The 20905-nt window shown below is 34.6% G+C and overlaps 3 protein-coding genes across 5 annotated transcripts in view; 2 read left to right on the forward strand and 1 right to left on the reverse strand.

Annotated features, from left to right (window-relative positions):
- LOC140745805 (zinc finger Y-chromosomal protein-like) lies at positions 1 to 1852 on the forward strand. Its single transcript, XM_073077720.1, has one exon. It carries the CDS (start codon positions 24 to 26, stop codon positions 1809 to 1811), a length of 1788 nt encoding a protein of 595 aa, XP_072933821.1. The 5' UTR covers positions 1 to 23; the 3' UTR covers positions 1812 to 1852.
- Positions 1853 to 2755: 903 nt separating this feature from the next.
- On the forward strand, positions 2756 to 13623 carry pall (F-box protein pallbearer). Of its 3 annotated transcripts, none has more exons than XM_073077722.1 (9): positions 2756 to 3112; positions 6324 to 6451; positions 6993 to 7113; positions 8007 to 8199; positions 8731 to 8858; positions 9796 to 9883; positions 10986 to 11066; positions 11736 to 11849; positions 12213 to 13623. In XM_073077722.1, the coding sequence occupies exons 1-9, from the start codon at positions 3029 to 3031 to the stop codon at positions 12497 to 12499; spliced, it is 1224 nt and encodes a 407-aa protein (XP_072933823.1). In that variant the 5' UTR covers positions 2756 to 3028; the 3' UTR covers positions 12500 to 13623. The 3 variants fall into 3 exon arrangements, with proteins under 3 accessions (XP_072933823.1, XP_072933822.1, XP_072933824.1); XM_073077721.1 differs by having other exon boundaries at positions 2757 to 3112; positions 11733 to 11849; XM_073077723.1 differs by having other exon boundaries at positions 2758 to 3112; positions 8731 to 8846; positions 11733 to 11849.
- A 5463-nt stretch (positions 13624 to 19086) lies between these two features.
- CPR143 (cuticular protein RR-2 motif 143) overlaps positions 19087 to 20905 on the reverse strand; it is a 35692-nt gene continuing 33873 nt past the window's right edge. The window contains exon 3 of the mRNA XM_073077724.1: positions 19087 to 20354. Within this exon, the coding sequence (XP_072933825.1) occupies positions 20148 to 20354 (207 nt within the window). The 3' untranslated portion in view covers positions 19087 to 20147. The remainder of the gene's footprint in view (positions 20355 to 20905) is intronic.

Consider the following 20905-nt stretch of genomic DNA (forward strand, 5'->3'; position numbering starts at 1 on the left):
TTCAATCACCTAAAACGTTAAGGATGCACCAGAAACGAAAACACAAAGTGTACCGACGGTCCTTTAAACATATTTGTGACTATTGTGGTATGGCGTACGAACAGAAGAATAGCTTAGTCGCTCATATTAAGAGAAAACACGGACCGAACGCTGTCCCGGACGACAGGGAAGAAAGAACTTGTGAAGTATGCGCGCTAGTCTTTAAGGGACTTAATAGGTTAAGAATGCATATGAGGAGGAAGCACGGGTCCTTCCAGGATTCGTTCAAGCACGTCTGCGACGAATGTGGTCTCACTTACGATAAATACAGGAGCCTTATTGTCCATATTCAAAGGAAACATACGAATGATAATAAGAAAAAAGTAATGGACGAATGGTTTAATTGCCCGTTCTGTCCGAAAGTATTCACCCGACGCGAAACGTATTCGAGACACGTGCAACGAAAGCATCGCATTGACGACGAAAACGAAGATATCAAACCGGATCAGTTGCAGAATTGCAAAAACGAAGAAACTGGAGAGATAACTTGTAACGAATGCCCTCTAGTCTTTTCATCCATTAACTTCTTGAAGCTACACATGAGACGGAAGCACAACGCTCTAAGAGAAGATTTCCGTCTCAAATGCAAAATTTGTCATCTTTCGTACAGTAAGATCGAGAGTCTGAAAAGGCATATTCGACGGAAACACGACAAAGGGTCGTATTGTGAGGTTTGTAACAAACAGTTTGATACAAGGGAGTCGTACTTAAACCATTCGCATATGAAAGCGATCAGGGAATGCACTATTTGTGGGCTAATCTTCGCGTCGAAAGGTGGCTTGGGGAAACATATGAGGTGTACGCACAAAATCGATGAACCCAAAACGGTTTTCTGTACGTTATGTAACGAAGGATTTCATGATAAGAGGCAACTTAAGCCACATTACATGAAAGTACATTTAAAAGTGTCTTATACATGCCACTTCTGCAGTAAGCAATTTAAGGCGAAAGAAAGTTACAGACGGCATATATTATTCAAACACCCCAGTAACAGTCAGACTAGTAATAGTCAGCTTCAGAAGTGCGAACGCTGTCCTGAGACATTCAAAGATGAATTCGAGCTGTGTAAGCATATTAATACCGTGCACAGTTCCATGACCCTCGAAAGTGACACGACGGATAATGACGTCAAAATCAAGAAAGAGGAGCCCGATATCAAGGATTGCTTTCAATGTACAAAATGCCCGGAAAACTACTTAACTTGGGAACAGCTTAGGTTGCATTACGAGCAAAACCACCACATGACGGAAGACACACAGTGTCAGATTTGCGGCAATATTATGCCTGCGAACGAGTTACAAAAACATATAAAGAATACGCACGCGTTAGCCCAGTGCCGATACTGCGAGTTTCAAACAACAAACCGGGCGAGTATGACTCAACATATGTTACGACACAAAAACGCAACGACGTTACATTGCGACTACACTGGATGCAAGTACAAAACGTTCTACGAAGTCGCAATGGAGAAACACAGGCGTAAACACAGGGACATTGGCGTGAAACTCCAATGTTCGCAGTGCCCATTCCAATCAATGAATAAATACATCTTGAAATACCACGAAGAAGCACACATGACCGGCAAGAAAAGGTACACTTGCGACCAGTGCGACTATGCGACTATCTTGCCCGCTAATCTAGTGCAGCACAAGTATAAACATTCTGCGGAAAAGAGATTTAAATGCGAGGTATGCCCGTTCGCATCGAAGTACAATACGTCGTTGCGCTTCCACGTCAAGAAGAAACATTGTGATCTCCCTACTTTCAGTTAATTGTTACAGTTTTATAAGATTAAAGTATCTGGTTTAATGTTGTTGTGCGTCGCTTATTTACCTTGTGTTACTTTTTATGGAAGTAGTGAGATTTGAGAACCACCTTTAAGTATGATTCCATTCTGCGCATGTGATTTAGAAGTATCCAATAAGCCTCGTGCAGAGTGCACTATTAGTATGAAAGACAAATTAAAATTATTATATATTTTTTTATGACTGTAGGGTGCTGTAGGCATTTAACATAAACTAAAACTGATCATTACTCATTTCTTAATGAGACTAGGTCATTATTATTTAAAAAAAAATACACCTAAATCCAGACTAGCGGTTAGGCAAGACCATAAAAGCCAATTTATCAAAAGTATAAAAAAATATAACAACAATACGGTAGTTTACTATTGTTCAATAAAACATACCTGATATATCCCATAATTAATGTTATGTGATAAGATTCATTACTTTTACACTGCGTTGAACAGAAATACTACAATAAGGAAAGAGTATGTTTAAAATGTCTTCTTTATTTGTGAACTACCCCCATTATTCATCAAGATAACATGATAAAGACATTATCTACTACTAACGAGTTTTAGTTTTATGGTTTCTAATTAGCACTTTGGACGAAAACGAAACGATATTATAGAAAATTATTGTTTATTTTAAAATAATAATCGTCCTATGAATAAACACTACAGAAATCTTCCATGATTTAAAATTTTACACTTTTTAATCTTTATTAGATAAGCTATTTAGGATTTACCCATTTCCAAATAAAAATCTGTAAAACAAAACTCATTGTTTCTTTTATTGTTAGAGATATTGTTAAAATTGTATAATATTAATTAATTAATTTTTAAAATGTCATAGACATTTAAAATGTTTTTTTCGCTACTCTGCTAAGTTCATGAATGGTCACACTAAAAGCGAACTGTCAATCAGTCCAGCCTCAACACACGCCCGTGCTTTGATCTTTTTCTCTTTCACTCTCAGGCTTTTCAAATAAGTACGAAAGAGCTAAATGATAAGTACTTTGTTTTGATATGTTTGATGACTGCCAGAGAAAAAATCGAATTGAAATTCTCGAAGATAGAAGATACATCGGGAAATAATCTAGCGATTTGTTATTACATGAGTAAACATTACAATTACTGTATTTTATTTAGCATCGATGTGTTAAACTGTGTTTTCCGTCTTTTGTTATAAGAATATAATAGAAAATGGATTTGTTGAACCTTCCCGTTGTAATGATCGAGAACATATTCTCTTTTCTGTCCTACGATGAAATAGCTAAGAACAGACTGGTAAGTTCGTTTTATTTATAGAAATGACTGTTATTTTAACTGCTGCAGTCTTTCTTGCAACAACAATAAGATATGACACACATTTAATTAAATCGCATATTGCGACAATAATCCAATTGAATTTAACTTGCGTCGTCTTTTATATAATACATATATAAATTTCACCATATTTTTCTTTAATCTATATAAAATTAAATTAGGTTAAATGGTAAATCTCCGTAATTGGCCTTTTTCTAAATAAAAAAAAACAATCCCAAAAACGATTATAATGATGAAATGAAACAGAATGCAATGCAAATTTATTTTTAATTTATATTTTAAAAATATATTTGATGATTATAATGATGAAATGAAACAGAATGCAATGCAAATTTATTTTTAATTTGATTTTTTAAATATATTTGATTTCATAGAAATAAATTTATTTTATAAAGGCTTAAGATGGCATGTAGAAATTGTACATTACAATATGTTTTCTTAATCTACACAACAAAACATAAATTGAGAAGATCCGACAAAGATCCTATTTCAGAAAGCAAGTAATTACCGCTTAGTCACCACTAAAGCATCGTAGACTAAGCCAGCAATGTACTATGAAAATCTTAATTTCTCTTTGTCATAACAAATTAGTGAATTACAATAAATTTGCATATTGGATATCATGGTTGGTGTTTGAATAAAGATAAAAATAGACAAAATACTTTCTGAAGGTGTTAGAACCCTTTGTGGTTCATCTCCAGAAGCATAACCGTTGCATCTATTTCTGTCTAAGAACAGCCGTGACAAATGCTGTTATCTTCTGGATTCAAAGGAATACATACCGAGGTGTTTCAGTTTGGTTTTAAGAGGTTGCAAAAAATCTGTGAGCCTAGGTAGGACTTTAATTTTACCTGGAGTTGATTACAGATGTGTGGGTGGCAGTGTTCGTTTACCATCAGGTGGACTGCATCCTCAACAAGTACATGAACAAACATTATGCAAAATAATAAAAAAAAAATAGTCCTTAATTCAATTTTGGCACTGTATGTAGCAAAAAACGAATCTAATTTGTTGTGAATGAGATAGCATGAGTTTGGCTACAATTATGATTCTAATCCGTAGTGGCACAGATCATGTTTAATATCAATATTCATAACATAACTTTCAATAAGTACTTTGTGCATTTCAATGCATTATCACAAACAGATGTTTCAAGGTTACATGAATAAAATTATGTCTAGAACATTCTAAATCATTGAAGCTGTTTATGTATGTATATTAGGTTTTATTTGCTTACTAGTAGTGCCCGCAGCATCACTTGTTTTAAAAATATAATGTGACATACATATGAGGGTGCGTTTTTAAGTCCGCGGAATGGCAGGGTTGGAGGGGGGATAGCGGGCTCGTTAAGGGCGGTACGTGTTAAGTGACTCATAAATAGTATAAATATAAAGTTTTATCACAATTGCATCATTAGTTTTAAAACTATCGACAATTAAACAACTCAATCCGGAAGAAAATTGGAAGTATGGAGAAAATCGAGCATCGCGCCGTTATAAAGTTCCTTACCAAGCAAGGAAAGTCTGTGCAAATCATAATGGAAGAGATGTCATCGGTTTACGGGGACTCTTGCCCTGGAAAAACGATGGTTTACAAGTGGAACAACCTTTTTAAGCAAGGCAGGGATTCACTTGAAGACGACCCACGACCAGGACGGTCTGTTGAGGTGACCATTCCGGAAACGATAGCGGAAGTCGAAAAATTAGTACTGGAAGATGCTCGGCTAAAGAAGAAACAGCTTGCAGAAATGGTTGGAGTATCGGATACAACCATTTTTAAAATTCTGCATGACCATCTTGGCATGACTAAGGTCAGCGCGCGGTGGGTGCCGAGAATGCTCACGCCGCCTCAGAAACAACAGCGCGTTGAATGTTCCCGTGCGTTTTTGAACCTCTGTGGAGAAGATAAGGATATTGTACTGAATCGAATTGTTACTGGAGATGAAACTTGGGTTCACCATTATGAACCTGAGTCTAAACAAGACTCCATGCAGTGGCATAAAAAGGGTACAGCACCTCCTAAAAAGTTTAAGGTGTCACAATCGGCCGGCAAACTCATGGCGACAGTCTTTTGGGATGCAGAAGGAATTTTGTTAATAGATTACAAAGATAAAGGTGTCTCTATAACCGGAGAATATTACGCAACAATCTTGGAGCGGTTAAAAGAAGCCATCAAAGAAAAAAGACGAGGAAAATTATCCAGAGGTGTCCTGCTGTTGCACGACAATGCGCCCGTACACAAGAGCCGTATTGCACTGGCTGCCCTGCATAAGGTGGGCTTTGATATTTTAAATCACCCACCCTATAGTCCAGACCTGGCTCCCAGCGATTATTATCTCTTTCCAAAAATGAAAAAAGAGCTTCGTGGAAAGAAATTTTCTACAGACGAAGAAGTAAAGGACGCAATTTCCTCGTATTTTTCCGACAAGGACAAAACATTTTTTATGAGGGTTTAAATAAGTTAATACAAAGATCTGAAAAATGCATTCGTCTTGCAGGAGAATATGTAGAAAAAGAAAAATAATTTTGACATTTTATTTTCGCTCCTTGTCCCTCATTCCGCGAACTTAAAAACGTACCCTCGTATAACTAAAAATTTGTACCGTCATTGAAATGACAGTGGCACCATCTGGTGAAAGTTTGTCCAACTCAGAAACCTTTGTGGGCTCATGCTCAACAACTTTGCTAAAGATCATCACATCATCACAAATTAGTTTACGAAATTAACTATCTGTCTGTAACTTAATTAGTTAAATTTTTAAAGATCATGCATATTTTTCTTGAAATATAATATAAAAATCAGTATTTTTTATTTTGCGAGTCTGCCTATATGCGAATTTTTAACTTATATATTCACACAGATAGTGCTACATATAATGGTGTTTTTATCCTGATAATGAGAAAACATAAGGGGTTCTAGCCACCAATAAACATCTCTCATTAACCCCATACAAGATTTGAATCATATCTTGGTACCCCTGGACTAAGTTATAATGCTTTGTGTCTCAACCACATTTTAATCTAACATTTAAAGGATGGTCCTAAAAATAAACTTAAACTTAGCATTAAAAAATTATGTTAGTAGGTGGAAATTGGTGAGATGGTGATTCTCATGGAGTAGGTTATGTTTCATCATAACACAATAACATTTTTTTCTTTGGTTGATGTTTCAGGTGTCGAAAGGCTTCAATGAGATATGCATGCGTATGCTGAATCGCGGTTTCCTGATGATTGAACGGCGCCATGCATTGGCCCTGAAGAGTGTGAAAACACAACTGCCTCGCAGAGAGTCGGAACGCAGGTAACAATTAGTTGCTACCTTGTCATTTATTTTTTCGACAAAGCATCTACTGCTTAGCAGGAGTCTCCTCTTAGAGCGAGAGGGATTAAAGCCATTTGAACTTAGTCAGCGCTGGCTAAGTTCAAATCGGTAGATTTTACGCATACACCTTTTAATATTTTTTTCTCAAAGTCTCAGGCGTATAGGTTTTCTCTCAATGTTTAATCGAAGTGATTATTAACTGCTAATACCCACATAACTTTGAAAAAAATTTAAGATCCATGCTTGAGATTCGGACTGCGGTACCTCCGATTGAAATGTCTAGTATCGTCCACTAAGCTATCACTGTTTTTTAACTACCCGTTTATCTACATAACAGTTTGAAGTTGTGGAACTGTTCGTTGTCCTAAGACGAAACAAACTGCCAACACGGTCGGATGGGCGGTCGGAGCCATAATAAAAAAAAACATGTTTTCAAATGTAGATTTCATTAACATACCTGAATCTACGGTATGCACATGGTTTAATGTGACCCCCAATAAACGAAATGAGTAATTTTCAGATACCACCCATTGGCGAGGCACTGCGATATCCTCACGTCGATAGAAACGCGTATATCGATGCTGAATATGACTTATGCTAAGTACATCGACAATGGAATATGCTGCTTTATCCCCGGAAAGGTAACCTTTTCTTAAATTATAATATTATTATTGTATAGTACCAAACGAACATGGAACTTCATCTAATGGTAAATGACCACTACTGTCCATGGCCACCTGTTATTAACCCAAGATAAGATAAGATTCCTACCTGAAGTCGGCTACAGATGCGACCCTACCCCTGAGGACTAAGCTAGAAATTCTCGGAAAAGTATGTCTCTCTGTGTTCTTGTTTGAAGGGTGTACCCTTCAAACAAGAACACAGGCGGCGCTTAACACAGCTGTTGTTAGACAGAAATAGGTGTGGCGGTGGTGCCGCCGGAGTCCAACTGCATAGGGTACTACCACCTTTAATTTGAACGTAATATAAGTATAACCTCATCTCATCATCAACCCATTACTGTCCCACTGCTGGGCACGGGTCTCCTCTCATAATGAGAAGGATTAGGCCATAGTCCACCGCGCTGGACAAGTGCGTATTGGTAGACTTCAAATACCTTTGAGATTTTTTTTATTATATATATCTAAAGTATGCAGGTTTCCTCACGATGTTTTCCTTCACCGTTTAAGCAAGCGATAATTAATTTCTAATACGCACATAAATTTGAAAATTAGAGGTGCGTGCCTGGGATTTGAACCTCGGACCCCTCGATCGAGAGACCGCGTTTCTTAACCACTAGGCTATCACTGCTTAAGTATAACCTAATGAGTCCTAATGTATAGTCCGCGTAAAACTGCTAGTCCGCTCTGAATATAGAAATGGATCGCGTCGCCATAGCAAATTGTATGACTACACGTGCTCGCAACAACTTCAGAATGGACTAGCAGTTTGGCGCGGATTATACCAATTACCTAATGAACCAATTACCAAAGTATCAAGAAGTACTACCACATTATGTTTTCTATCTTTACAGGTAATCGACGAAATAAAACGCGTACTATCCATAGTGGAGACGTCTAAGACTCCGCCCCGAGCCCACGAGGTTTTGCAGGAGTTGCGGGATATATCCAGCATGGCGATAGAGCACTTCGACGATAGGATATCACCAGCTTTCAGGAAGAAGTTGCAAGAGGGTGTCACTCAGCCCACACCGCGGCCTTCTCATGGTGAGAAAATATATTCCAACTTGCCAACTAATATTATAAATGCGAATGTGAGTGTGTTTGATGTTTTTTTTAAAGATGTGTGTTATGGAGTTTCTTTCGCCGCTTCTTCTCCATAACGAAACCTTGTAAAGTGGTGGTACTTGTATTGACATTCAAAATATGCTCTGAATAAAACATTTTGGATTTTTTTTGTCTGCTTCCTACACTTTTACGCTTTAAGTAATTATACATAACATATTGTCATGAAGCTTTGTACGAAAAAAAGTACCGTTCCCGAGAGATACATATAAAAAAACAGATGTTACCCCGCCAATTGATGTCACCGCCCTCTGACCGCATGCAAAGCCGTGGCGAAAAGCTATTTTTTATTAGATTCAAGTACCAAACGAGCTAACAGTCCACCTGATGGTAGTAAGTCACTGCCTACCATGGACATTATTACCCATATAGAACAGGTGTTCTACCTAAAACTAAAAAACGTCAGAAGAAAAGTGCTACAAAAAGTGCTGGAATTTTGAATTTAATTTCCAGGTGTAATAGTACCGTTGGCGGTGAAACAAGAGATGCTGCATCTCCGTCGCAGGTCGATCTTGAACGCGAAACTCTCGCTCTACTTAGCGTCGCAGTACAAGAGATTCCATAAACGGGTGAGCTCGTTCGTACGTAAATACCCATTTTTATAATATATGTGATATTGCTGTAATAAACATAGTTATTCGAGGCATTCCGGCTTTGTCCTCAGAGGCAGCGGCGCATTTGTGGCTGACCTCAGGTAGGAATCTAATCTTATCTGGGGTTGATTACAGATGTCCATGGCGACAGTAGTCAATGGGCATGACAAATTTTGAAAATCCCTTCTATAATGTACGTACATGTTTGTATACTGATTCCAAAAATCGTATTATTTCGGCAATAAATTCAGTATTAACGAAAACAATACGAATTTTTTATAGCTATTTTGAATTAAGTGCGAATACGCTCGCGGGTGTCATGGCGTCCGTCGATGACGTCACACTAGACCATCCCATACAAAAGTTAAAGCAATTCAGTGACATTCCCAAAAATGACGTCATTCGCGCCCCGTTTAGCGTTTCAGACAAGATGGCCGACTGCAGTATTTTATACTTTTATTTTATTGAAAATATATTAAATCTTAATGACATTTTTAAAACTGGGTCATTTTTGAGAATCCTTTCAATATATTGTTTTTTATTTGGATCATTTATACTTTGATTTTTTAATACTATCATCATTCCTGTTACAATGAGGTAGACTGTGCCATTCCTATATTATAGACAAAAATCGACTTTGTGACACCTTTCAGCATTTTATCTTTCTAACATCAGTAAGAAAGTACATTATTTATACTGAATTACATTATTTTTGATTTTGAAATTGAGTTTACAGCAAATTTTTTTTAGAGATTACGTCTGACAAAACATTTAGAGATTTTTCTTATTCTTAACCAAGAGTAAATGATACTTAAAAACATTTCCGGCATTAAATCGTCAATATTCAATTAAAAAATATTTTATATATAATGAATAATGATATATTTCTCGAACAAACTATTCGTCTCTTCCCAATTTTTTCTAGATGGTCGACCAGAAGAAATCCGCTTGGCGGCAAAGGAAAATAATAAGAGAACTGGTTAAGAGACAAAGAAATCAGGATGCTAATATTGGTTGGTATATATTTTATATGTACAAAAACATATAAAAGTATAAGGTAAGTTCTAATAATTGTGCTGGGGTAAAGTCGTATAAATCAAATTGCAGGCTAATTTGGCCATATTTTTATGAGCTTCTTTTAGTGGATATGTTACACAAGTAGTAGTGTGTGTAGTCCGCGCCAAACTGCTAGTCCGCTCTGAAGTTATTGCGCGCAGGTGTAGTCATACAATTTGCTATGGTGACGTGATTCATTTCTATATTCAGAGCGGAGTGGACTAGCAGTTTTACGCGAACTATACACAGTAATAAAATTTCTAGGTAATTATGCAGTTTGGCTACTTTTCCGGAAATCAATGCAATATTATTTTTTTAGCATGGGTGGCTTCAATTAGTCACCATTGATGATATTCCGTCGGGGGAGGCTAACATTTCCTATTGAATTGGTTAGGTTAGGTTGGAACATATAAGACAATATAAAACTAAGCGAGCAGGGCGCGGGAGCTCTCTGCCAGCGGGTGGGTTCACTCCAGACCTTACCTTTATTCATGATCACGTTTATACAATTTTATATTATACTAGCTGACCCGGCAAACGTTGTGATGCCATATAAATAAAAAAAATGTTAAGGGTGAACTACCCTTATCACTTAGGGGGATGAAAAATAGATGTTGGCCGATTCTCATAGATACCGGATAAGCACAAAAAAAAATCATCAAAATCGGTCAAGCCGTTTCGGAGGAGTATGGCAACGAAAACTGTGACACGAGAATTTTATATATTAGATTAATATAGACTTTAGTATGTCATCACTAAAAAGGGTGAAAAAAAAGGTAATTATGCAATGTTAGCCTCCACCGACGGAATATCATCAATGGTGACTAATTGAAGCCACCCATGCTAAAAAACAAATTATTGCATTGATTTTCGGAAAAGTAGCCAAACTGCATAATTACCTATTTCTGGAACAATTCTGTTTAACTGAGAATATACAACTTTATTTGGTTTAACCCTACATTATAAACATACATTAATTGTGAAGACCGAGATTTATGCATGGATATATATAATTTGATTTAAAAAAATGACGTTTGAATTTTAATTATTTGTTTATAGCGGAATTGAAGAAGCGCATAGAGGAATGCGATATTAAATACAGTGAGCTGACACACACGAACCAAGCTGTCGGTGGGAAAGGTAATGTACAAAAATATTTATTTTTCCTTTCAAAGATAAAAATAATATGATTATAAGGGATTATATGAGTATACAAATAATTAAGATGTTTTAGAGATGAGTATAACCACTGTATTACAATTTATTTAAAATTACAAATGTTTGAATAGCTATAAATTTTATAAATTGTAACAGTGATAATTTAAGAAATAATCATATATCCTACATATAAACCCTACATAGTTTATTTATGGAGATAACACAATCACACTTATTTCTGCCTTATAATAGCAGTGAAGCTTTGCTGTGTTCTGGTTTGAAGGATGTGGTAAGGGAGACATACTATTACTTAACAAGGTGTTCTAAATCAATCCTCAGGGTTAATAACGCATCTGTAATCAATCTCTGGTACGAACCCAATCTCATCTGGGATTGATTACAGATGTGCATGGGCGGCAGTAGCCACTTACCATCAGGTGGACTGCATGCTCATTTCCTACTTCTACATCAGAAGAAGCCTAAGGGATTATATGAATTGGGGACTTGTACATCAGAAAAGGCCTAAAGGATTATATGAATTGGGGACTTGTACATCAGAAAAAGCCTATGGGATTAATAAAGTTCTACATCAGAAAAAGCCTAAGAATTATAAAGGAATATTTAGAAGGGATGTTATTTTCTTTGTAGTAGGTTCATCCACTGAGGGCACATCAGCCCAACAGCCCTTGAGACATTTCAGCAGCCAGATTAAACTGGATCTATCAGTGTTGCCAATCGGGACGTCCAAACGGAACCCCAATAAATGTAAGTTATGTAAAGTTTTAGCTTTCCTTTTACTGTTATTTATTTATGTATAGTCCACGCCAAACTGCAAGACCGCTCTGAATATAGAAATGAGTCGCGATGCGATAGCAAAATTTATGACTACACCTGCTCGCAACAACATCAGAGTGGACTAGCAGTTTGGCGCGGATTGTACCATTAGGTAGATTGCATGTTCGTTTGTTACTTCAAAGTTATATAAAAAAAAATTTAAAAAGGACTTTTTTAATGTTGAAACAATTCGAATAATACTCTGTTGGTTAGGCACATACTTTTCATATGGAAGTCTTCTGGTGATTCTTAGTGTCATAGTATTTTATGTTTTATAAACAAATATTGTTACAGTAATACAAAACATGAAACCGAGGAAACCGCTGATCAAACTGCCGAGTCTATCCGAGGACAGCGAACCTAAGACCAAATCAGACCAATACACGGTGCCATCTAACCACCCATCCACATCAGCTGCCACACACAGCCCGAAAACCAAGAACCAATGTATGTTGGCCAAAATCCGTGGGATTACAAAGGAGATAAGGCAATTGAGTAATCTGAAGACAGTCGTGGAGAGCAAGAAACGTCTAAGTGAACTCGAGGTACTCGAAGAAACTAAACGTAGGAAGTATGAATGATATACGGAGGAATATCAGTGGGAGTGTCATAAGGTCCGTTTGGGGATAAAAGACGCATTATCGAGAATCAATTTTGATTAATCAATTGCCAATTGCCAATTGTGTGGTTGGATTCGCGGTAATTGGATTGTAAATGACAATCGAATTGTCCTTGAATCAATCATAGATAAGTAAAGATACTTCGCCGCCTTGAAATTGAATGAAGCCACAAACGGCTTATTTTAGTAAGTTCTTTTTTTGAATTCTTGACAAATAAAAACATTTTTATAGAAAATTTACGAATAAATAACTAATTTACGTAATAATTACGTAATTTACGTAATAAATAAATAATTATTTCAAATATTTTAGGCACATTTTAGCACGGAGACGTGGAAAAACTTTTTTACGCAACTATTTCAATTCTCAAAACTGGTTACGTTTTCTTGTTAGGAGTGAGTAATCTTTACTAATCTATGGAATCAATAATTGCTATCGATAATGTTGGTAAGCTTCTCGGAATATATTTTCGGTAGCCGAATTCTTCATAATTGGCCTTGTAAATTTTCACTGGTATATTTTCTCTAATTGAATTATTTTCGTTGACTGCTAAAAATGTTTTAAATTTATGCAGTTAGTCAGTGGTCAAATGCTAGGTAATTTGCCATTAAGTAATTGTCATCTTGTCTATGTGTTTGGATTCTTGGTAATTGGTGATAAAAGTCACCATAGACAATGAAAGCTATTGTATATTAATTATGGTTAAAACAATAATAATTGTCGTTTTAAATGTATGTATATCATTGTTGTTGTAGTTTATTGTCTGTATTAGAATTTGTTAAAATTCGTCGTAATTGACTAACAATATTCACTAAAGAATTTTTCTACTTTCTACTGAATTCCTAGTATTTAACTACTGAAAATGTCGACATTGGATTGGATTAATTGTTTTCTTATCATGTATATTATCCGGGCAATATGCCATAATAATATTTAAATATAATATATGAGTGAATTAAACTAGATTAGTTTGTGTTGTGCGGTTGGATATAAATTAGGCTTTTGATCACAGGAACAGTTTCTTTGCTCGCGTTTTAGATTCTAGGCCTTTGGCCGTTTTAATATTGATTGTAATTATTGATATTTGTATATTAATAAATGTATTGGTAATTATATATATATATGTGTTTTGGTAATTATATTCGTTTACGTATGTGTGTGTGTTTTAGAAATAGTATTTGCATGTGTGCGAATACTATAAGCCGTTTTCTACTCTAATGACTATATAGAAAATTCTAAAGAAAATCTAAATTCTTTAATATCTGTCCGACTAGTAATTAAACCCGGTATTGTTTGTGTCTCAGGTATATTTCTAATATCGCGAATTTGATACGTAAATGAATAATATTGTCAATAATTCATTTTCATGTATATATGCCACCATACATACTATTCATTATTATATGCATTTTGAGCATATTTTTTTAGCTTTGCTTAAAAATGTTTTCAGAATACAGTAAAAAGCTTTTCGTAAGGAAATTTCAAGGTAGTTTCATCTGAGATTGTTATTTCTCGTTATTATTTATTTGAATTAGGCATTTGACGCTACGTATTGAAAATATCAAATGTGATCTCATATTCAGGTATTCAAGATATTAAACGTAGATTCGGTATTAAAATTTTGTAATTTTTGTTTATGAAAATTGAATTTTAAAGTTAGTCAAAATGAATTTCGTGGTATCGAATTTAATCAACTTGACATTATGTTTTAGTATAATGCAAGGTTTTATCAAAAATGATATAGGTTCAAGAAACATTTCACATGAAATTTAAACAAGTGACTGTAGATCAATATTTAAAAAAAAATATATATGTATCTCCATTATCATTAAATATGTTGTGTGAATAATCGTAATATTTATAATTAAACTTCATATATTTTATATTTAAGATTTAGGCTTATTATAATGTAATTATTAAAATATGCGTAATATGTGTGAAATTAGTGAATATTGTTTAAAAATTATATGAGATATGGGATTTTTGAGAAAATATTTTTTTTAATAATTGTCTTCCATGTATATTCCGCGCCACACCGCTCTGATGTTGTTGCGAACAGGTGTAGTTATACAATTTGCTATGACCACGCGATTCATTTCTATATTCAGAGCGGACTAGCAGTTTTACGCGGACTATACAATGTTTTGTAATTCAATTCCCGGGTTCAGTAATCAGTTGAACAGAAATCAAAATTCGGATTTTGTAGGTATCCATTGTCCAAATACTAGGATCCAATGTTTATAACGCTGATATAAAAGTGTTGTTAAGTAAGAATGGTTTCGAAAAGTAGGAGTGAGATACTTAGCAATATATTTTAAATTTTAAGTGTAAAAGAAATTTAGTAAGTTTATTTCACATCGGGTTGATTAGCGCATCATACCGTGAGTGGATACGGTCACTAAGGCTAATTTCTTCCCCGTAAGTCTTGTGTTATTCGCTTGTGATCACGGGACACACAAGAGTGAAAGCAAAATTTCTGCTATTCCTGTTTGATTCACTTGTGAACAATGAGGAACACAATCCTATGTAACATTTAGGAATAGATTGACTCTGGATCATGAAAACGGTATTATTATTATTTGGTCCTTTTCAACAGAAAATTGTCTGTAATTGTAGATTTTTTGAGTTTCGGAGCACTTAACGCAAAATGTGTCTTAATAAAGAAATATTAATGAAAGTAATATAGTTTAAACAATATATAAATGAGATATTTGTGTATATTATACTGACAATGTGTGTTATATATTATAGATCTTTGTACAATAGTAAATAATAAAGCTTATATACACAAGAACGCCCGATATTAATAATCAAACTATCTAAAGTTTCGTCGGTTTAAAGTCGACATACGTAAATCGCTAGATGTATTGTAACGGATTATACGTTATATCAGAGTTTATCACGACCCTAACAATATGTGAATGTGAAATAGATAATTATGTACCTTAAAAATGTTATTTAAATTTCTTAATAAAATGGCTGGTTGTATTAAACATTGCTCGGCATTTACGATTTATCTGTCATGTGTTTAGGGAGAGATAAGGCCTTGCAAGAGTCGTGGGGTCTCTTAAAACTTCGTGACGTCATATGTAGGTTAGATATGCGTTGTGTGACGTCACACGTCAATATACTTTTTTATGATATAATAATGATTATTGTTAAGCCCGCTCCACATTCTCGCCAGAATCTCTCGAGAACGCGAGAAAAACCCGATTCGTATCGACTCCATATTCTCGTTTCTCGTGCTTTTCTCGCGATATTCTCGCGAGAATGTGGAGCGGGCTTTATATTTTTACGGAAAAATAATCCTCATTTTCAGGTCAGGTCAGGTCCTTATTTTTGAATGCTGTTTGTTATACGTCATCTTCATTAATTGACAAAATACAAGATATATTTGAGTTCGTATAGCTAACATAAGCTTTAAGATTCTGTGTGGTCGTAAATTAAGAAGCAATATAAAAATATGTAAAAGACAAATATGTGTTATGTAAACGATTTTTGTGTAGCGCCTAAATATATGAATATGTAAAATAGCGTCGTAACATACTAATAAATAATATAACAATATTTACCTACTTCTCTACGATCGGAAGGCATACATTGTATAAGCGCCTCTAGTGGAGAAAATATACATTTATGTTAATATGTTTTGAAGTATACTTTGCACATTATAATATTTTCTATTTAACGTTTGCGTGCCTAGAAAACTATGTTTGTACCTACTAGCTGACCCGGCAAACGTTGTGTTGCCATATAAATAAAAAGATGTTAAGGGTAAATAACCCTTATCACTTAGGGGTATGAAAAATAGATAGAAGCCGATTCTCAGACCTACTGAATATGCATATAAAATTTGGTGAAAATCGGTAAAGCCGTTTCGGAGGAGTACGGTAAGTAACATTGCGACACGTGAATTTTATATATAAGATTATCACGTAGAGGTTCGCCGTATCGTATATTACATATATCGTTTTTTTTTGTATTACAATGCTGATTTGTAGAATATTTTATCACGATATGTGTAGTGGAAATCATAGAAGAGTCGATACAGTGAAAAAGTGACTTTCCCATATAAAATATATTACTTTTTTAACAGTCTTATCTTCACTACCAGTTTCTTACTTCATTATGTGTATATGAAATGTAGAAAAGTCGTATTTATTGTTGCCACTGGAATATAGGCGATCGATGTTTTACAAAGTGAAGCAACGTCGGGCGCTTGACAACTGGATGGGTGACCGTCAGTGGTTAAAATGCCAGCTTTTGCTGAGAAGGCATGTAAATTGTAAAGTTATCGGTCGCGGTGGTTGTAATAAAATAATAATAGTTTAACCATCGTCATTAATTCGCATCGTATTGTGGGTTGAAACCCACGCCCAGCAGTGGGAAATATACAAGGTAGCAATGATTCAGTAATCGATATAGGTATTATGTGTTGTATTTTAGGCATCAATCAATATTGTAAAAAGAAAAATGTATAAAATGAAGCTATCGAAAACCTGAATATTGACGCATCGTTCTAATGCTTACCTATCTTATAAATATTGGCAAAATTAATCTGCCTGATTATTTTATTATAGGTACTTATAAATATTTATATTTTTATTTAATACGTACGTAGGATCATAGACCTATATCTACTTTATATTGTTATTTTAAGGGCCCTTATCCTGTCGCGCGTGCCACTTGCGTCTTTTTTCATTGATACTTTTCCTGTCATGTAGTCTAGAAGAGACTGCAGCGGATCGCCCGTCATTATTAATCAATCTATCCAATGATTTTCCAAACCTCTTCATTTGAAAACTTTTTCATAATGTAAATGGTTAAATTTTGATCTTTGGTACTTGGATAGAATATTGATAACGAGCGTGAGTTATCCGTGTGACAGGAAAAGGCTCTAACGCACTTAGATTACTGTGTTCATCATAATTTTTATGTTTAGTGTATATGAGTGCGTATTTAGGCTGTCTATGTAGGTATGGGTGTGATTGTGTTAACATTGAGGCAAAGTATTATAAAAATACTCTTCTATTCTATTGAAATAAATGTCTTAAATAATTATAATATGAAGTTTTATTTAATTTATGAAATTATAATTATTATCATCATGATTTTTGACACGAATGCTTTTATATATATACCTTAATATTACTAACTATCATTATAATTTTCGGGGTAAAACTATAAAAATAGTTTTACCCCGAAAATTAAAATTGTAATGAAATAGTAATTAAAATAATCTATATTTTTAAATTAAACACAAGTAGGTAAGCAATATTTACAGCTATCTAAACTTACATTTTGATTAGAAATAGTATACAATTAATTTAATGCAATTAATTACATAATATAAAAACAAATTTAGGTTTAGAAAATAAAAACAAATTATAAAATGACTCAAAGCGAAACACAATAATTTAAAGTTTAAAAAGTACCTACATTGTTATTTTTCTGGTTTTTTACAATATTATTGCACATATGTAACATTCCAATTGGGAAATTTAATGAGCATAATTATAAATACTAGGTACAGGTACAGTTTGACAAAGATTTGTGCAAGTGGTATTGGTGTTGCTAGGTTGTGAAAATTACCTAAGAAGTGGAAAATGTTAATGGTTATATTTATTATTACGACCATTGATAGTATAAAATGTCATTGATTGCAGCTGTCTAAGTAAGATGTTATAAAATATGCATTTTATTGTTCATTAAGATGATATCTATTTTATATGGTCTTTATTTTATTAAGTTAAACTAAATACTAACATTTTACCTGAGGAAATTAAACAATCGGCGACAAAAAATGACCATAGGTACACTAAGAGCGTGACTGTTTTCTTAAACCACTACATGCGCAGATAAGTTTGTCAGACTGTACATTATTGGTGTCCTACGAAATAGGAAGGGTAACTTCGAACATTTCCCATAAAGTTTACCAGTTTACATATTTTCGTTTCATATCTACTTTGCTTATACCCTTCCAACTAGAACACAGCAGCCTTACTACAGCTGTTATAAGGAATTGGAGATGATGCCTTCGGGGTCAAATCATGGAGTTAGGTATCTATCACCCTGTCCCTGTAGTACCGGGACCAGAGTAGGGTATCCCCTGCCGGTCGTAAAAGGCGACTAAAAGGGCCTTCCGAGGTTATGGGCGGCAAGAGTGGGAGCTCAAACCGTCCAGCAAGCGACCCCGGGAAGGACAGCGGTTTCTGTGGTCGCATATCGCTGTAATCACCAGGGGATGTGAGAGGAGCGTGAATTGCTCCCCCCGGGGCAGAGTCCGATAGAAGGGCATCGCGTTAGGAGGACTGCGGTTGTGTTCCGTTGGAGATCCCGGAGTTCTCCACCAAACGTTGAGGACTGCCACCGGGGGGATTTTAGTACGGTAAAAATCCCACATAACCCGGCGACACTCCCATGGCGTCGGGTACCTTTTAAAGGATTCCCCCTCATCAACAAAAAGAAAAAAAGGTATCTATCACCTTCACTTAGAGTGAATGTAGGTATACACTACAAAATTACTTAACTGTAAATAATATAATTAATTTCTATCGCAACATGATTTATTATGTAAATACATCTTATTTTATCGACGTAAGTTGACTCTTTGACATTTTACATCATGTGCGTACTACGTACCTATTAGCTTTTGTACATCTCAAATACATTACAAGATCGTTAGAAGAGGACAAATATGAACAAAATGATTACTTACATAGTAATGTAATTACTAATTATTCATTATGACACACTTATGCAACAGTAAACGCATGTAACACGAGAAAATGTCAACAGTCTAAATAATGTGCGCTCGTAAAAACTTTCTATTTTCACTTTTCAGTGTTTGGCGGGAAACATTTTTAGCTATAAATTTAGCTTTTTTCTCCTTTGCTGCCATTACTGTTTAGCTTCTTGCTCTGGCTTCTTGGGATTTTGCTATAATAGTTTTAAAATAATTTAGGGGACTTGTGCATCCTTTTATTTGATTATTATTTAATTTGTACTTTTTTTTTGTAAAATAGTTAATTTATATTTAGCTTTAATAAATAAATATTTATGTTTGCGTTTTATTTTTACTCCTTATGCTTTAAATAATATGTAGTAGTATGTTATTGTTTCTCTCTTTTCATACGTTACAAAATTTGTACCCATTTTACATCTGACAAAAATGTAGATTACCAAAACATTTGATTTTTTTTAATATTGGACTTTATAGGTATAACATAAATATTTAGTTATAATTATTTTAAATATGCATCTACAATATATTAAAAGCACTTTTACATCACATTATTAAATGATTTGCACATGTAATTAAAACTTACATCTATTATTTACATGTCAGTTGATATACAACAACAATTTTTCGTAAATTAGATGTATTATTTACCTTAAAATGCATAAATATTAATATTACATTAATATTTTTCTTAATAAAAACGTGTTGCCATTTAAAGTTATAGTCCAACCAAGATCAATTTGGTCTGTCAACCAGTCTACAATTTGACACGTCATATCACTTCCAAGCTTATTTTTTTAAATCACAAAACTGATACTGGCATTAGGCTTGATTGTTTTTTGTTCACTTTCATTCAATGGCATTCACTCAACGCATATGGTCATACGTGATGTCAGCGTGGAAGCCGTCCGGTCCTGCGGAATACTTGACCATCTGCATCCGACCGTCTGGGAGTAGGACGTGATAGTGGCCGTTGGTCTTCGCACCAGCCTTAGCTTCCTGGTGGCCGAAGTCATTGCCGCTGTGTTGGTCGCGGACTCGGTAACCGAATTCGTAATTCGCTGCGTACTGGAGCTGGAAACAGAAGCAAACACACATTATGTTAAGAATTTTAATAAATGATAGACATATTAGTATGAATTTCGCATCTCTTTTTAAGGTTTCAGAGTATAAATCCTAGATTATTAGATTTTTTATTGATACATGAGTGATACCTGTAAGTTAATTATTACACCATGAACGGTGAAGGTAATCATCGTGAGGAAACTTACACGCTTGAGGATACTCTTAAGAATATTCTCTAAAAGGTGTAAAGTACTAATCCGCTATTGAGAGTGATATACTGTACTTTACACTATCCTCGATTTAAAAGGAGAATAGTACCCTGTAGTTGATTAGTAATGGGTTAGTATTGGTAATGATAGGATGACATAAAAGATTCTACAGTAGCAGAAAATAAAGTAATACAGACTAAAAAATATTACCATTCGTTTTTTAAGAGACATATTTTTATATTTAATTTATTTTTACAATGCTATTAGAGTAGACACATTGTAGTGTAGTTGTGTAATTGTAGTGTTAGGTGTGCAATAAACGTACTTAGGTTTTATTTCAGGGAATAGTCA

This window comes from Epargyreus clarus, unplaced genomic scaffold (assembly GCF_041222505.1).
Source record: "Epargyreus clarus isolate Ecla_fem2 unplaced genomic scaffold, WU_Ecla_fem_2.2 ptg000011l, whole genome shotgun sequence".
Lineage (NCBI taxonomy): Eukaryota > Metazoa > Arthropoda > Insecta > Lepidoptera > Hesperiidae > Epargyreus > Epargyreus clarus.

Bases quoted from the DNA above. Each gene is read 5' to 3' on its own strand.
- pall (XM_073077721.1), top strand. From the start codon at position 3,029: ATGGATTTGTTGAACCTTCCCGTTGTAATGATCGAGAACATATTCTCT. The intron at 6,452-6,992 runs GTAACAATTAGT...AGTAATTTTCAG, and splicing joins CGCAGAGAGTCGGAACGCAG to ATACCACCCATTGGCGAGGC. The intron at 8,859-9,795 runs GTACGTAAATAC...AATTTTTTCTAG, and splicing joins ATAAACGGGTGAGCTCGTTC to ATGGTCGACCAGAAGAAATC.
- LOC140745805 (XM_073077720.1), top strand. From the start codon at position 24: ATGCACCAGAAACGAAAACACAAAGTGTACCGACGGTCCTTTAAACAT.